Source organism: Bactrocera tryoni, chromosome 2, assembly GCF_016617805.1.
Source record: "Bactrocera tryoni isolate S06 chromosome 2, CSIRO_BtryS06_freeze2, whole genome shotgun sequence".
NCBI classification, from domain to species: Eukaryota; Metazoa; Arthropoda; class Insecta; order Diptera; family Tephritidae; genus Bactrocera; species Bactrocera tryoni.
The window spans coordinates 28,572,644-28,592,298 of record NC_052500.1 but is presented as its reverse complement, the minus strand read 5'-3'; the positions used below and the strand labels follow the sequence as shown (position 1 = coordinate 28,592,298).

The following is a 19,655-nucleotide window of genomic DNA, read 5'->3' as shown; positions in this document are numbered from 1 at the left end:
AAATCTAATTTTAATATTTTGCATTAAGAAATATGCAACCCTGCTTAGGACGCGTTTTATCCGCTAACTTAGCTTCGTTGACACGGTACCGAAATGTAACAAATTATCTCGCTGGTCAAGAAATCGATGCAGCTTTTTCATAATTTTTTTGTTTTTAATAAATAAGAAATTCCTTTAACGATGTCATTTCGTTCGCACATAGTTTGCACAGCTCTTCTCTATACATAAATTAAGCTGACATTTATAACTAATTACTGAAGTAGCTTAAAATTAGACTAAGCTGAATTGAGAAGCTGAAATATTGAATGTGAAAAAAAATGAAAATCTACTCTGCCGTTTGTGGGCAAATTCGTGAAAATAATTAGACAGCTAGAGTGAACTGGGAAATAAAGAATTGTGATGTGGGTGTACTAAAAGCACAGTGGATTGATTTGATACGTGAGTGTAAATGGCATGGGGAAGTAAGGAAAGGGGCAAAGTAATATTATATGTCACTTTTCAGCATCAGCAACTCTTTGTAAAAATTCGAAAGTTACGCTGCTTGAGAGCATATAATACGAAATTAGAGAAATGAAAATATACATACATATATAAATTCATTTATGGTTTAGTAGATTTTTGCAATTTTAATTTTTTAACCTCAAAACAGCTTTAGTAATTTCATATCATTAGTTAGTTGATAAAAAGTATGCCTTTACGCGGCAGAAGGACTAACCTCACGTATGGTCAATGTGTGCGACATCATTTGTATATTGACTTGTGATTGACTCGATGGTAAATTATCACTGGATCTCGACTTAACTAATTGCTTTGAACCGCTATTCAAAACGGAACGGCTCTTTAGTATCATTTCAGTCTTCATAAATATTCTAGAAATATATGTGGAACTGTGGAGAGAAATTGAACGTTAGTATTGCTTGCGAGTTAAAGGTAAAAGTGTTGCGAGCTTACCTCAGTCCCCTAATACTAAATGCGGCATGCAATAATTTCGTTGGTGACACTGGTATCTTCTTGCAGAATTTAATTAACGCATTACCAATGTCATTCTTAATATTATCTGGACTCCATTCGTTGTTGGATTGACACTCTTTGTGGAAGAGATTGATTATCACGAGCGCCACACGATACAGCACCTTAATACCCTCGTGGAAGTAACAATCCATAATGCGTACTAGGTGCTGAAATGGTAGACCTGCTAATATCCACCAGCACCAATCCATGAAGACGCGTTCCAGCTTAACACCAGGGCAGATGCGTTGAAAATAGGTCACGGCATTTTTCTGTGTGGACGAAAATCGGGGGTGTGAAGTTAGTCGTATATGAAGTAGGTCTGTTATAATGTTTGTTGTGTGGACTAGTTTCCGGTTTACTTACGCTGTGCTTTTTGGCAATTTGCATCACAGTTTTCCAGGTGACTTCATGCTGTAATTTGGTTTGCTTTATAAAGACTTTCTCCTTGCTGCCGACAAGCGCTGCTAAACAATGATACGCTTCCTCCTCTGCAAAAATAATGTTAAAGTTTGATGGTTAAAGTAGTGGAAAAAATACATTCGCTTGGTTAAACTAAGTTTACACATTACGACATAATTATTATCATTAATATTTACCTATTCTCTCTTACTGTTATGGACTGAAGTAAAAACAAGAAAAAACGTTAATTTTGTTTAAACTTTAACCCTATAATACTCGAAGCATTATAGCCTTTCCATTGCATTCTGCTTTGGGCATTAATTCAAGCCAAATTTCGGGAGGATATCTCGTCAATTAAAAAAATTTTCTATACAAGGACTCGTTTTTTATCCATCAGCTTCTATGGAAGCTATATGTTAACAGTGATCCAACCTAAATAATATCTTCGGATATTATATCGATGTCTGAGGCAATAATCAGTTTCAAGTTTGATGAAGATACTCGTATCTCGTCAAATAAAAAAGTTGTCCATATAAAGATTTTTTTTAGATCATTCGGTTTGTATGGCAGCTATATGATATAGTGGTCCGATATAAGCGGTTCCAACAAAATAGCAACTTTTTGGAGAGAAAAGGATGTGCATACAATCTCAGATCGATATCTCAAAAACAGAGGTACTGGTTCGCGTATGCACTTCGTCATGCTGAACATTTATATCATAGGGTCTCCTTGACGTTTTCTTCTACAAAATTTCCATCAAATCTGTTCAGGGTATTATAAGGAGTCCCATATTCAAAAATACGTAGTAGAAATTCCCACAAATGCTCTGCTCTAACACAAACCCACCACAGATCACTTAATGTACATATGTATATTGTGTTGTAGCTAAAAAAGACGAGTTCGTTCGTTTCCTACATTCTGAAATGGCACATTGTTGCACCTATCTGATTAACATATGTTAATCATACATTATACTAATGAGCCACACAAATCACACAATAATAGACGACTGAACAGGCGTTCATGTAGAGAATTCTGACTTCAATATGACATTGAGCCGGTTAAGCATTTTCGATTGACCCATATGAGTTGTGAGATGTTGGCGTTGTAAAGAATTTTGTCAACTTTTTATTACTGCTTTTGCGGCCAAAATATGTTCATATGTTGCTTGTTTATTGTCGAATATTTGAATTTAAAAATATATTTTTGGATTAAAGCCAAACAAAGCGACAAAGTGAGCGCGAAATGCTGTTATTTTTTAAAGAAAAAATTTCCCATGACAAACGGAAAATTATAAGGCAAATAAAAAAACATCGAAGAAAAAGCAAAAGTCAAACAGGAGAACAAATAAAAATTAGCACAAAGAGACTAAAAATATACGTGAATATAGAAATATTCAATGAATAACAGCAAAACAATTTTGAAACATAAATACCATAAATCAAGGCAGGCACGAGCTTTAGTTGAGAATTTAGTTCGAAAAAAATAAAAGAAAACGATAATAATAATTAATAAGCAAGAATGGGGAAGTACTGAATATCACACCAGAGAAATTTCTTAGGAATGAGTAATAGAAAAAAAATCAAAAAACTGTCAAGTAGCATGAGTTTTAATCATATTTTTAATATTATAAGTACATAAACCACGTCCAGTGCGCAGGAAAGCAAATATAGAGTGTACACGAAGACCGTGGAGAGTCGATTCGGCGCTGTTCGCAGCAACTCGGACTGACGTATGAAACAACTTGGCGCATTTTATGTCGAGATCTTAAACTGAAAGCATACAAAATACAGCTTTACAAGAACTGAAGCCGCCCGACCTTCCCAAGCGACATAGCTTCGCTCTTTGCGATTTTGAAAAGTTCCAAGAAGATCCGCTGTTTTCGGGCCAAATTTTGTTCAGTAATGAGGCACATTTCTGACTCAATGGGTATGTTAACTAACCAAATGGTCGCATTTCGAACGAAGAGCAACATGAAGATATTCAAGAGCAGTCATTTCATCCAGAAAAGACAACGGTTTGGTGTGGTTTGTGGGCCGTTGGAATCATCGGATCATATTTCTTCAAAACTAATGCCAATGAGAAGGTAACCGCCAATGGCGACCGTTATCGCGCCAAGATAAGCGACTATTTGATGCCTGAAATTGAAGCTCATGATCTCGGCGACATTTGGTGACATGTGTTGGACGGTGCCACTTTCCACACATAGCAACAATCAATGGATTTATTGAGAACACACTTCGTTTAGCAGATAATTTCACGTTTTGTAGCGATCGTTTGGCCACTAAGATCGTGTGATATTACACAAGTAGACTTTTCCCTGAGGGCATATGTAAAGTCTTAAGTATATGCGGAAGGCCTTGGATAAACGCGTGTCATTCGCTAGTTACCATTCAAAATGCTCGAACGAATCATTGAAAATTGGACTCAATGGATGAACCATATGAGACGTAGCCGCAGCCAACATTTAAAAGAGATAATCTCCAAAAAATAAATGCCAAAATATGCTCTTTCGGATGATAACAAACATTTCCCATTGAATATGAAATTTCCGTGATTTTTCTTTAAAAAATTAGTGAAAAGTAGATGCTCCTTTGGTACGAGGTCCCCTTAGAGATAGACTATGGAATCAAGCGAATCCAAGTGTATTCCAAATGAATCAGGGATTATTAAAGTACATTAAATGCTGTAAATATATATAACTGACTAGCTAGTAGCTATAACTCCTTGAGAAACATTTTACATATTAGCGTTAAACTTATAATTTTTATCTAATTTCAGTTACACTATTGTTTATTTGCACAAATTCATTAAAATGTTTACAAAGATTGGAGCAACAAATTCACAACACTCAAACAGCCCTATGAATGCGCCGGTTGATCGATGAATGGTGCTAGTGAACCGGTTCAACGCAAATGCATACGTAATTGCCAACAAAACTGAGCACGCGAATTCTCGAGAATTTTAGCAGTTCATAAAGGTAAAGACTACAATAGATTCATTGATTAGCGTTTTAATGATAATTCGCTTGCGCATTTCGCTTAGGAAACTATAATGTCTCTAGTTAAAAAGTTGGACATAATAGGAACAGAATTCATTGTTTGCTAATGTGGCATCATCGATTACTTAACAGGTGACTTATAACTGTTATTCGCTTGTGATTAATATAAATATTGTGAACCTAAGCTCAATTACTTATAAGTTTAACTAAATTCGTGTTAATAAATCACTGTTTTCTCAAGCTTAAAATAAAATATAAATAAATAAAAAAAGTTTACAATTGAAGAGACATAACTATAGAATTCATTACGGTCTGGTAACAATTTAGCCAAACTGCGGGTTTGAAAAATTTATGATATTGGACAACACCTAGAATTTCAGGAATTTGTAACTCAAAGCTTTAACATAATTTTAGACGGAACAAAATTGGAAAGCAAGACTTAAAAAACTTTAAGTTTTATCTAAGAAATAGCTTGGTAATTATAAATTTTAGCAGTAATGATCAAGCAGCACCGCAGAAATTTCATCGATTTCATCGAAAGAAATCAGAAATAGTTAGCTGACCAATTGACCAGAAAAGCGGTGGCCACAAAATCCATAGAATCGAAAACCCCTACCAAGGGTTGCAGTAGGGTTCCCTACTGCGTGCTGTGTCATGCAAAACATAGAGAATTTAACCGGTAGAAAGCCGTTGATAACTTTGGGAATTAAAATATATCATTGTATGACGAAATTCCTTGGAAAATGTCAGGAAAATAGCAAAAATGAAAGTATAAATAATTTAAGAGATGACGAAAACCCGAGGTTTCTGTCACTTTGTACGCACGCGTAACTCTAAATCTACATATATATGTTATTCAAACTGAACAATAAAGCACAATAAATAAAGTCATAAATTTAAGCAAATTTAGGGAAGCTTTAATAACTTAAGTAATACCTGGCAATATACTTATATAAATATAAACTGGAAGTACAGGGTTCTCCATTAAAAAGAATTTCTACAAAGCTTTTCAGGTTACTATTAATCGGGGTTGATAAATTTTCAAAGCAAAAAATATCATGGTATGATGAAACCCATTAGAAAAAGTATATAAAATAAAAAATAATAATACAAAGCCTTCAAAGACAGTCGAGAGATCGTTGAAGACATGCCTTCGACCTCTTCAACTGGTGAAAATATTAAAAAAGTCAATGATATGGTGCTTGAAAATCGTCAAGCAAGTGTAAGAGAGATGGCAAGGGAGCTCGATATCTCTCGCGAGTCCGTTCCAATGATTTTGATGGAAATTTGGTTACGAAGCGACTCGTCCCGGTAAAGCTGAATTTTTTTCAGAAAGAGTACCGTAAACAGGTCGAATTCCGATCCCACATTCATGGAAAGCATTATAACTGCCGATGTAACATGAGATTATGTGTTTGACATGCAAACAACTCATCAATCATCAACATGGAGGCTAAAAAACAAGCCGAAAATCAAAAAAAAAAAAAAAAATACCCCAAAGCCGCTCAAAAATCAAAGTGATGCTCGTTATTTTTTTCAATATTCGTAGTATGGTGTATCATGAATCTATTCTGGAGGGGTAGACGGTCAATAAGGAATACTATTTGAACGTATTGAGACTTTTGCGTGAGAACATCGGTCGAAAACGACCGGAATTGTGGAAGAACATTTAGACGATAAAAATACACCACCATATCGAGCATCGATTGTGACCGAATATACAGCCAAAAACGCAAGGAATACCATCGCTCTCAACCACCGTATTCTCCAGATTTGGCTCCGTACGATTTTTTCTTGTTCCCCGAATTGAAATTGCCGCTCCGTATAGCCTGCTTTTAATCGACCAAAGAGATAAAACCAAATTCGCTGAAAGAGCTGAAGACCATCCCAAAAAGTGCTTATGAAGTGTTTTCAGGACTGGAAAAGTCGTTGGGATAAGTGTATTACAACTGGTGGAGATTACTTTACAGGCGGCAAAATAAATATTGAATAATTAAATACGTTGCATTTTATTTACAATGTACATACATATATCGACAAAGCACGCGAGTTTTCAAGCTAAAAATTCTCCTGACAAAATATCAGCTCATAGTCACATACTACATAAGTAAAACCTACAAATATAACACCCTGTACTAACATATTTAAGAAAATACATTTATTTATAGCTGCTCATTAGTTTCACATTTTCTGAAAATATGAAAAATCGCAGCTACTCAAGCTGCTCGGCCTAGGGGCGAGTCTTGATGTGCGCTTAGCGTATTTTTCATTATCAAACTCGCTCGATATAAATAACACATCCACATGTAGGCCCTCACAGGTATTTTAAGCTGTTACCACATATGTACATATGTATATGCATATATTCATATACATATATGTACTTATACATATGACTACTGATTTTTACATCTCGCCATAAAAAAAATAACAAAAATATGCCTACTGGCGAGTTCACACCAACAATTGCACAACTGCCAGTGAGCTTTAGGTCAAGAAAACTCATTTTACAAGGTTGTCATGTCGTTGCTCGCCTATTGCACTCACTTGAGCAACAGCAACAATAATTGTGACAACGACAACTGCAAATACGATACGGTAGGGTTGCAACGAAGCTTTAAAAGTTGAGCTCAAGTTGCGGTCATAAATCATTAGAAGACTGAAAGAAGGAGGAGCACAAGAGGGGTGCCGTTTTACACAAAAAAAAAAACAAAACGAATGTGCATAAACGAGCCTACGCGCACCACACGATTTCTCATGCTCCGAACGACACATGCGGACTATGCGAACCCGACCAAAGCCGGCATTAGATGAGATGCCGATGTCTATGCTATAAGTGGTTGCCGGCTGGTTGGTGGCTTCCACGGCGAAAAAACGTCTGTCTCTCTTCCAATTAAGCGCCAATTCAGCTTGTAATCATATTTACGCTGCCAATAAGGTAAAAAGCGAACGGGCAAACATTGTCATTTTCATTTAAAAGGTATTTGGAACATCCATATGTATGTATAGATGTGTAGTATATGATATAGATAACTAGATATATGGACTGTCAAATGCATTTATGCATGACTGCCTTGCACGTAATTCTATGCGAGTGTGAGTAAAATTCTATTTACACACTCATATCTATATATCGCTTAAATATTGAACTCCTCTAGTTGGGGTTAGAATTAGTTCAGCATAATAGTCGTAGTCGTGTGCAGCGACGTCAGCGCACTCGTATTCGTATATTTAGCACATTAATTTATAATTATTGCCAGCAATATTTTTAAAATTGCATAATTGTCATAATTGAAAAGCAATTTATAGCGACTGTAATTCAGCGCCATCATGGGTCATTGTGCCAAACGGTATTCAAAGGGAATACAGTTGAATAAAATGAAAAGCAACATTTATAATAAATTAGTAAAATTAGTAAAACAAATTAAAAATTAATTTAAATTAAATAACATTAAGCGTTCTAATAACATATTATTATTTATAAAAAAAAAAATATGAAAAATACAAAACAATTATTAATATTCATTAACACAGCGCTAGTGATGAAAAGTTGCCAGTTGTGTGAACTAAAACAAGAAAAAACGTAAACTGCGGCTGAAACAAAGCTTCAATACCCTACTCAGATGCATTTTTTATAAAATATATTGTCAAATAAACAAGAAAAATTAGGCAAATAATAATTATTATATATAGATTTGATTATAATAAAACCTTCCCCCCATCGTTCTGTGAAAAACTTTTCTTTTATGCCTTGAAGAGGGTATATTAAGTTTGTCACGAAGTTTGTAACACCCAGAAGGAAGCGTCGGAGACCCTATAAAGTATATATGTATATAAATGATCAGTATGTTGAGCTGAGTTGATTTAGCCATGTCCGTCTGTCTGTCCGTCCGTCCGTCTGTATATATACGAACTAGTCCCTCAGTTTTTAAGATATCGTTTTGAAATTTTGCAAACGTCATTTTCTCTTCAAGAAGCTGCTTATTTGTCGGAACGGCCGATATCGGACCACTATAACATGTAACTGTCATACAAACTGAACGATCGGAATCAAGTTCTTGTATGGAAAACTTTCACATTTGACAATGTATCTTCACGAAATTTGGTATAGATTATTTTCCATAGAAACAATGTAATCTCCGAAGAAATGGGTCAGATCGGTTAACTATAGCATATAGCTACCATACAAACTGAACGATCGGAATCAAGTTCTTGTATGGAAAACTTTCACATTTGACGATATATCTTCATAAAAGTTGGCACAGGTTATTTTCTAAGGCAACAATGTAATCTCCGAAGAAATTGTTCAAATCGGTTAACTCTAGCATATAGCTCCCAAACAAACTGGACGATTGGAATAAAGCTCTTGTATGGAAAACTTCCGCATTTGACGATATATCTTCATAAAAGTTGGCACAGGTTATTTTCTAAGGCAACAATGTAATCTCCGAAGAAATTGTTCAAATCGGTTAACTCTAGCATATAGCTGCCAAACAAACTGGACGATTGGAATAAAGTTCTTGTATGGAAAACTTCCGCATTTGACGATATATCTTCATAAAAGTTGGCACAGGTTATTTTCTAAGGCAACAATGTAATCTTCGAAGAAATTGTTCAAATCGGTTAACTCTAGCATATAGCTGCCAAACAAACTGGACGATTGGAATAAAGTTCTTGTATGGAAAACTTCCGCATTTGACGATATATCTTCATAAAAGTTGGCACAGGTTATTTTCTAAGGCAACAATGTAATCTCCGAAGAAATTGTTCAAATCGGCTTACTATAGCATATAGCTGCCATACAAACTAAACAATCGGAATCAACTTCTTGTATGGAAAACTTTTGCATTTGACAAGATATATTCACGAAATTCGGTATAGATTATTTTCTAAGGCAACAATGTAATCTCTGAAGAAATTATTTAGATCGGCTTACTATAGCATATAGTTGCCATACAAACAATTTTGCATTTGACAAGATATATTCACGAAATTCGGTATATATTATTTTCTAAAGCAACAATGTAATCTCCGAAGAAATTGTTCAGATCGGCTTAATATAGCATATAGCTGCCATACAAACCGAACGATCTGAATCAAGGTCTTGTATGGAAAACTTTCGTATTTGACGTGGTATATTCACGAAATTTGACATGCATTACTGCTTAAGGTAATACTATAATCTCCAAAAATTAAAGTGAAAACTGCTATTTTCCACTAAAAAAAGTTCCGCCATTTTGTGTGCAGGGTATAAATATGAAAACGAGTTAAAAATATGGCAACAGAAAAATAATATACATATATGTAGGCCTTTAAACAATAAGTACACGTTTTTATTGTTTATCATTGTACGATAACGACCTATAAGACAAGCGTTTTGTAGTAAATTGTTTTCATAATGAAAGAGTCAACACAGATTTTTTTCTTTCAATTTATGAAAATTAACAGAAGCTCTTGTTTCGTCACGCCTCCGCATCACTCGCGAATAATAAAGAAACCGGCAATATGTACTTATGAATGAAGTATCACCGTCATGTCAATGTCAGCAGTAAATATTGTTAGCTTACAACCGTATTATGTAAGGCAAGTGTTATATATATTTCCCAGCCTACAGACTGGCTGTTCCTTTAATATTTTGTATCGCGTATGCCTACTGTTCTCACTAAACTTTTACAGTTTTCTTTCTCTCTCTCGGTTCTTTTCTTAATAATGAATTTCGTTTGAGATACCATCTTGGTATAACTGAAAAATGTCAAAAGTTTAAAGGTTAATATTTAATAGTTCAGGTTTCGACTCTCAACCTGACCCTGAACCGCTTTGGTTGGTCAAAATGTGTTATATTTTAATGAAATGAACTGCACACGCTTTCTTAAAAATTATGTGTCTTAGCGCTGAATGAAATTGGTGCAAACTTTATCGTCGTCGTGACCTTATATCTCTAATATAAACAATTCCGATCTTCTGGTTGACGTTTTGCACACCAGCTCAACTCAGTTCAGGGAATCAGCGTAACTGAACTGTGTGAATTTATTTTGAATATAAAAGAGATGTAAGAAGTTTTAGAAGAATTTCTCATAACCTATTATATTTACTACACTTTTGGGTTAGAGGCTGCCTTTTCTAGACTTTGTACTTGGGACCCATCGTCAGCAAATTACAAATGTATCTTTATCGTTGAGATGAGAAAACAAAACTACTCAAAACAGGTTTTGAATACTGAATAATGAAGCTGCTTAGTTAGTAAATGCAAGTTAATTACTAGTATTGTAAAAGGGGATAAATTAAATTGCAAACCGATCCCGGTTTTTGCGACTACAAATTGTTTTTGCAACTTCAGTCAGAAAGCAAACACAAAAATATCTATTTATTACAATAAAGATGCTTGTAAGAACACTGAATCTAATAATTACACTAGTTTACAGTTAATTTGCGACTGCGATGTTAAAGGCGGTGTTTTGGCTGATTTTGGGTTGGGTTTTTGGGAAAATTGTAAAAATTTCCTAACACGTAGGATCTTTTGTGTTTTTAGTGTCCACTGTATTCTAACAGGACACCTCAAACGTCACACAAATCTGTTAGATCAGTTGATTAGTGTTATTAGCTACATGTGTCTGTATATTTTCACCACATTTTTGGAGGAGAAAAATTAATAATTTTCGACTTTTTTATGATAAGATAAATTTTAAATATTTTTTTCTTAATTTTTTCCTCATTTTTTTAATTTTATCTTAATTTTTTTTTTAATTTTTTTTATTTTTAATTTTTTTAATTTTTTTTAATTTTTTTTTTTTTAATTTTTTTAAATTAATTATTTAGTTTTTTATTTTTTAATTTTTTTTAAATAATTTTTTTAATTATTATTATTTTTTTCAAATTATTATTTTTTAAATTATTATTATTTCCGATGTTTTTAATTATTATTATTTTCTTTTTTTATTTTTTTAGCAAAATTATTTATTACTAAACATTGACATATTTATTAATCACTAATTTCAGCTTAACAGGACACCTCAAACGCCACATAAATCTGTTAGATCAGTTAAGTAGTGTTATTAGCTATGTGTCTGTATATTTTCACCACATTTTTGGAGGAGAAAAATTAATAATTTTCGACTTTTTATGTTAAGGTAAATTTTAAATATTTTTTTAAATTTTATAATTTTTTTCTAATTTTAAATTTTTTTTTCTTATTTTTTTTAATTTTATTTTATTTTTTTTTAATTTTTTTAATTTAATTTATAGGTTTTATATTTTTTATATTTTTTTAATTTTTTTTTACATTTTTTTATATTTTTTTACATTTTTTTAATATTTTTTTTATATATATTTTTTTAATTATTATTATTTTTTTTAGTTTTTCTTATTTTTTGTTTTAAATTTTTTTAGCAATATTATTGATTACTAAACATTAGCATATTTATTAATCACTAATTTCATTATTAATTAAATACAGACATTAGCCTAAGCACTTTGTTCTACATTGCGGTGGTGATAACAGCCTCATAGACAACACAGCACGAACTCATACCGAATTTAGGTAAACAAAGTGTAAATAGGTAGTACGAGTATGTTATTGTTTATGAGATAAGGTGCAGGCACTCTTAACCTATCAGCCTCACCCCAAGCCATGAGACAGGCAATCCTTGATTCATCAATTAATAACAAAACATTACAAACCGCACTTAGATGCTTGTATGTATATATGTATGTATGTAAAATATATATCAGATTCGCTGTCTACATTACTGTCAGCTGTTCGGTTATCAGCTAATGTTTTGCATACAAACATACACACAAACTACTGTTCTTGCGGCCAGCAGAAACTGGTAAAAGCCGGCCACGTGGTGCCTCTACTGTGCTTATCAACCAACACAATCAAACAAATCACTGTCGCAGAGAGAAATATATGACTGAAGGCAAGTGCACACAGGCAACTCACAATAAAACAGTTACAATTGACTTGAGTTGATTTTATAGACCCACCACCCAAACATTAAAAACTCCACAAAATAACTTTAGATGACCATAAACTGAAGTTGTTCGAGATAGCAGGCGCTCTAAAGATATCTACTGAATATATACATCATATCATTCATGAATATTTGGGTATGAGAAAGCTTTACGCAAAGTGAGTGCCACACTAGCTCATTTTGTCCAAAAACAAAGACGAGTTGATGATTCGGAGCAGTATTTGAAGATGTTCAAGCGTAATGAGTCCGAGTTTTTGCATGGATATGTGACAATGGATGAAGCAGGGCATCAACATTTGACTCCGATGTTTAATCGACAGTCATTCACACGATGAACCCACACCAAAGCGAGTAAAAACGAAACAGTGGGCTGACAAGGTTATGACATCCGTATTTTGGGATGCGCATGGAATAACTTTTATTGACTACCTTAAAAAAGGAAGGGCTAGCAACAGCGACTATTGCATAGCGTAAGTGGACCATTTGAAGGACGAAATGCCCCAAAATGGCCGCATTTGAAGAAAATTAAGGTGCTGTTTCACTAAGCCAATGTACCGTGTCACAATTTAGTGAAAATGAGGGCAAAAATCCATGAATTGGGTGCATCGAAACTGAGGCCTATTTTGAAGCAAAGAACAAATGTATCAAAATACTACAAACAATGGTAATTTGAGAGTCGCTTAAATGAAAAGAATTTTGCCAAAAAATGTGTTTAACTTTGATAGGCCTGGGACTTTTCAATTGACCTGTTATATTCTTATATGTGACCTGGTCTACGGAAAGGGGGCTTAGGTGTCAAAAAAAGGAGAACAATTAATGAGATAACGAGAAACTGACGATTATTTTTAACAGCTTTTTCCAAAAAACTAGTTTCCCACGTTAGCTCCCTTTTCGTAGACCAGGTCACATATACATAAATGGTCAGTGAAACTAGTCGCATCAATTTATCCATGTTCGTCCGTATTTACGTGGATCAGTCTTTCAGTGTTTGAGATGTCGTTCTGAAATCTTGCTTAAGTCCCTACCCAAGAAACGCTCACCTTTCGGAACCTCCTATATCGGAGCAACATAGCATATATCCGTCTTTCAAATTGATCGATTGACATCAAGTTATTGTATGGAAAACTTTTTATTTGACTAGATCTTCGCGAAATCCGGCATAGAAAATTGTCCAAGACGATGGTACAAACGCAGGTCAAATTGTTCAGATCAGACCAATATAACATATAGCTGACATACAAACTGTCCGATGAAAAATAAGATACACTTCTTTTTATACCCTCAAGCTATAAAAAAATCACTTGTGAAGGTTATAATAACTCGGTGGAGACCAAATGAACGTTTTTCCTTGTTTTTTTTCATCCGAATTGTCGAGGAGCATCGACTACCAACCTGACTGCCGCCATTTACACTGAGGCACCTAAAAAATATGGATTTCGTTGACCGACTGATATCTATGCTAGTTGGTGAAGCTAATGAAAAGAAATTCTCCGAGTTACTTCCATGTTGAAGACATTTATTGTACCCTATGTAGGCTTTACACTCAACATTGTCAAGAGTACTCAGACCTAGAAGACTAGCACTTAGAGAAATTTCTGCTTGGAAGTCAGCCAACTCGAATATTGGCGATTCCGCTTACCACAGCAACCTTTTTCAAATGTGCCGAATGCGCTCGGTAATGAAAAATCTCAATGGTAAGCAGAGAGATGTGGCCTGCATTGTCACATACATGAACATCATAAATATCCCATAAAATGCATTTAATTGCATAGTTTTTGCAAATCTCTTGCTTCTTCGTAAGCAAACATGCAACCAAAGAACATTTAACCGTGAAATGAAGAAGACACTGAATTCAGCTTTATGGCCACAGCTTTTTGAGCGTGTGCAGTGCGCTATGCCTTAGGTAAATGTGAGTTATCAGGCGAATATTATTTACTCGTGATTGTAATTTTTCTTGCATGTGTTTTTGTTTTGCGTCTCGCTTATTGTTGTTACAATTATAAGTCCACATAAGTACAATAGGCAATAATCATTTCAGTTGTATTTGCATTTGTGCCTACAATAATTGCCCATTTTGTAATCAGTAATTGAGGTCTTACATTTGCGGGCACGTATGCACACACACACACATAGGCTCATACAAACACATATACGGAGAAACATGTGCGCATACCTAGAACGAGTGTTTGTTTGCATGAATCTATCGAGGCAATGTTTGTCTTGCTATTATTCCCACTTAATAACTACTATTTGCTTAATAATCTAATTCAATAAAGAGACTTTTAATGCAAAAAAAAAAGTTGGTAAACAAACAATTCCATGAAATTTAAAGAAAAAAAAAACAAATGAAAAATGCTACAATGAGCAATAAGTAGTAAGACTTTGTTCATACATTTAAAATTCTTAATTTATTCTTAAAAATCTCTTTCGTCTCCCACAAAGTCTTCCACCTTGGCCTCAATACACTTGTGCCAACGTTTTTTTTTTCAATTCTCGAAACAGTTGTTAAAGTCAATTTCCGGAATAGCCTTCAATGCGCTTAGCGATTCACGTTCAATGTCTTCAGTTGACTCAAAACGGTTTCTCTGTAGCGGTCGTACGAACTTGCTGAATAGCCAGAAGTCACACGGAGCTAAACCAGGCGAATACGGTGGTTACGGCATGATATTGGTTCAAAATTTAGCGAAACACTCACGAAGCATCAATGCAGTTTGCGACGGTGCCTTATGGTCGTGCAAAAACTAAGAGTTGTCGGCTCGCCTTCCGGCCTCTTTTTACGAACAGCTTCGCGCAAACGACGCATAACATTCATTTGGCGGAAACAATTCGAAGTGAACCACATCTTGATACTTGAAGAAAACTACCAATATAACCTTGATTTTTGACCTGCTTTGACGTGGTTTTTTCGGCTTTGGCTCATCTTTCACGATATTCGATCGATTGATCGTCTGTTTCCGTGTTGTAAGCATAGATCCAAGACCCATCGCTAGTAATAATACGTTTCATGACATATTAGTAGCCAAAAGCTTGTTTTACAGACGATAACGCGACGCTGTTTTTCATAAAAATGAGTGATTGTGGAACCAATCGTGCTTTAACTTTTTTAGACCCAAATGATCTTTCAAAGTGGTTTTCATTGATCCTTCCGATAATCCAACGATGCCAGTAAGATCTCTGTCTGTTAATCGTCGATTCTCAAGCACCAACACCTATACTTTATTCACGTGTTGATCATCAGTTGATGTTGCTGGCCGTCCTGGACGTGGTTCGCCGTTAATGCGTTCTGGAATAATTTTTAATCTTTGAATAATTTGTACCTATCAAAAACACTTACTCGCAACGAACAATTATCATTGAAGATCTTTTCCAACAATCTGAATGTTTCTGCAGCATAAATTTGATTGAACTTCTGAATGTTTCCGCACCAGAATTGAACTTCTTTGTTGAATGATTTCACTAATCGAAACTTTATGTACTTCAGAAAGAAGTAGAAGTCGAATTCGCTTTATGTATACTATACGCTATAGTCGTCCGATATTGGCGGATCCGACAAATGTCCAACTTCTTGGAGGGAGACCGATGTCTCAAAAACTATGAGACTAGTTCGCGTACATGCAGACAGACGGACATGAAATAGATTTGCGCAGACAGGATTTCTAACTTTTAAGAACCAATCGAACGATATTAAGTTGCTGAAGAGAACGAATGCATTGCGAAGACTCCTCGACGCCAAACAAGTTATTTATAGTGAGCCATTGGTATGTGGAGAACACCAGAGAACCGCAATTTATACTAAGTATATGTATACGCCGGAGTGTAGAACAACTAACTGCATACTTTATTTACGAGTATTGCGGTTTCAAATGGAGAGTGTGATGTCACACCCACGGTGAATCGGATATAGTGACTGACATTTAAACAAGCCGCCTCAAAACAAGCTTGGGATGTTCTAAGACCCCCCTTGATTTGAAAGACTTACTTAACTCTCTTACCTAGTGTCGCTTGGCATCTCAAAGAAATGGCATTACTTCATAATATTGAGAAACCAAATAAGATGAATCGGTTATATAATTGAGCTGAAGTAACAAATTGTTATTAGGCGCTTCAAATGTATTATAAATTAGAATAATCTTCTATTACAATGCTAATTTATGCAAATTTACGCTGACACACTGGAAAATTTTCCTACGAACACCGAGTAAACTTGTTTCACCCAGCGCCCACTCAGCTTCGTAGCTATTCGAGTGCAAGTGTGTGGGTATGCATTACTAATTCGATTGCATATAAATTCCTTCCAAATACAACAACAACATGCAACACACCCACTCACCACACATTTTCCATATTCACATTTATTGCATATTAATTGCTAGGCTTCCGACCGCAACAACCCCCGCCTGTGCACCCCCAGCAGAGCCTACTATCGACTCATTACAAATGTAGAACGCTACGCCAGCCCGAATGCCGATGATCGCATCGTAAGTGGATATTAGGTGCGATATTCGCGATATTCATAAGTGAGTACATTGTCTAGCAGTTTGAATTGCGCAATAAATTGTACTAGTAAAATATGTGTGAGTTCATAAAACCGCAAATCTACTCGCAAGCGTGTAATCTGTAATCGCATTTAAATTTCGAAATTGTTTGCATTCTTGTTTATTTACATTTACCGACACAAAATCAATGTATGTATGCGCATATCGGGGCTTTGCGTGGGGGCGGAAGGTGCTTACAGCGGCTGCGGGCTTTGTGGTGAAGCAGCTGACAGATATATTCATGCTTTTTGATTGACGCAATGCAAATTTGAGAAAAGCTTATCACATCCGGTGGTTAACCGTTCCCACAATAGGCGAAAGACCATCGGCACTGATGGCATAAAAGGTGTGGGTGCCCAACGGTGTTATTGGCCGAGAAAAACAATAATTGCTTTAATTTTTTTATGCAAATGGAATGTTGCACATGTTTAATTATGCGGATTGATCAAAGAAACGTGAAATCTTTATAGCCAATGATCTTTTGTTGTGACTTCAGTCGCCTTTCAACGGTTTCCTTTTTGATTTGGCAATCAGACCGTAGGTAAATCAGCGTTCACTGGCCCTTCAAATTCCAGCGCTGATGACCGGACGCATAAACAATGTGGAAATTTGTCGGTAGAGAGTGGCGTATCGAACACTCTATAACAATCAAATAGCGAATCGAAGACCGCTGATGAAAACATAATGTTAATTAGAGCGAGCTCCTTGTGGTATTTACTACTGTGGCCATATAAAGAAGCGCAAATTCGGTGTGGGATTCGTGATGGGTAAGAGACTTCGTCGCCGAGTCCTGCCATTTACCCTGATAGATGAAAGTAGAGCCACAAACCGCATCAAAGCGAAGTTCTTAAACATATCGTTGATTTGCAGCCACGCCCCGACGGAAGAGAACGACGATATGACCACAGATGTCGCTTGGAGTACACCTATGACAGCTGTCCCCGCCACGAATTCAAAATCGTGCTTGGCGACTTTAACGCCAGGGTGGGCAAGAAAGGTATCTTTGGCGCAACAGTCAATAAATTCAGCCTCCACGAAGAAACATCCACAAATGGGTTGAGCCCGACCTATTTCCCCGGGGCCCGAAATATGGTAAGTGCTCTTGTACGATAAAGAATGTCGTGTCACAGTGGAGAGGAAACAGACTGCCTACCTCGCAACGTTGCAATCGACCACAGCAGGTGCGGGATGGGATAGACACTGAGTGTTAAAAAGGGAAGCTAGACGCATTTGCAGACAAAAAACGAGAGAGGCCGATATGAGTGTGTATGAAAAGCTTCACAAGCTAACCGAAAAGGCGTAGATAATTTCGTCTGTCTTAGGACCAGCGTTAGCACCAACAACATAGTCAGCCTCGACATCTAACGCAGAATAACTCTTGCGAACAGGTGTTACTTCGGGTTGAGTAGGCAATTAGAAAGTAAAGACCTTCTCAACAAGTCACTCATTATCCTCGTTCCGCGGAAGATTTATGGTCATTTGCGCATTGGCAAAGGTGAATACCGCAGTTGATGGAACGATGAGCTGTATGAGGTAGACGACGATATTGACTGAGTACAGCAAATTAAGAGACAGCAGCTACGCTGGTTAGGTCATGTCCTTCGAATGGATGAAAACACTCTAGGTCTGAGAGTGTTCGACGCAGTATCCGCTGAGAAAGCAGAGGAAGAGAAAGAGCTCTACTAAGATGGAAAGACCAGGGAGAGAAGGACCTGGCATGGAGTCTCCGATTGAGTCCGTTATACCAAAAACGTTAGCGAAATTAGAGATAGCAACTCGAAGACTGGTAATAAAACTTTAATGTGGATTAGAGCGAAAATTTCAAATATTGTCAAATAAAAAAAAGTATTCAAAAAGATTACTGACAAATATATCTAGACAAACGTTAGGAAACGCACGCGAATGCTCGCAGCCGTATTACTAAAAATTTTACAATTTGATTGGATTAAACATTAGCATAACATCAGAGCTCAATAGAAATATTGCAGCGGCTATCTCATATTACACCCAAAGCGCTAATTGCTACGACATGACAATTTGATTGTACAATATTTGTGAAATTCAAAAACGTCAACAAGAGCCAAACATATCAGGTCTTCGCAGTCTACGGACCTCGTTACGCCAATTAACGTCCATATGTAATTTGATTCAATATTCCAAGCTAGTCAAAATCAATTTTCACCATTAGCAAAGGCTGTCATAGCCAAGCCAAGTAGGTGTCCACAGTCAGGGTGCGATAAAGAGCCGTTAATATTTTTTATAAGCACACAAATAAATTAGGCTTTCGAGGTTAGGTTTTCCAAGTTATCATGAGTAAACTGAATGATTTGTGAAAATTAAATTAAATGAGGATTAAGGAATTCCCTTTATGGATGAGCACACCTGTGCAAAGTGCCATGTGAACTAGTGAGTGCCGTTATCGCAATAGCAGGCCGACATTGTAAAGTCATTAGCGTTTGACAAAATTCGGCAAATTAAACACATTAAGGCATTTCTGATTTGAAATGAGCTAAAGCAATTAATCGCATGCAACAACAGTGAGGTCTGCCTCGATCTACACGAAACATTTCCGGTATTTCACGAATACACATTCCCCACACACACAGCTATACATATGTACATATATGTGACTTATTTGAGCAGCTTGTTGGAAGACATCTGTGACTGGTCTACGAAGCGTAACAAATTTGTGGGGAAGTGAAAACACTTGCTCCGAACTTTTTTTGTTTGTTTGCCTTC

General features: G+C 35.8%; 1 protein-coding gene across 8 annotated transcripts in view; it reads right to left on the bottom strand.

Annotated features, from left to right (window-relative positions):
* LOC120767222 (GTPase-activating protein skywalker) overlaps positions 1–19,655 on the bottom strand; it is a 166,474-nt gene that overhangs the window by 9,817 nt on the left and 137,002 nt on the right. For all 8 annotated transcript variants that reach the window (XM_040093048.1, XM_040093041.1, XM_040093047.1 and 5 more), the window contains 3 exons: positions 1,375–1,499; positions 952–1,280; positions 716–887 (listed from right to left, as the gene is read on the bottom strand). In XM_040093048.1, coding sequence (XP_039948982.1) covers positions 716–887; positions 952–1,280; positions 1,375–1,499 — 626 coding nt within the window. The remainder of the gene's footprint in view (positions 1–715; positions 888–951; positions 1,281–1,374; positions 1,500–19,655) is intronic.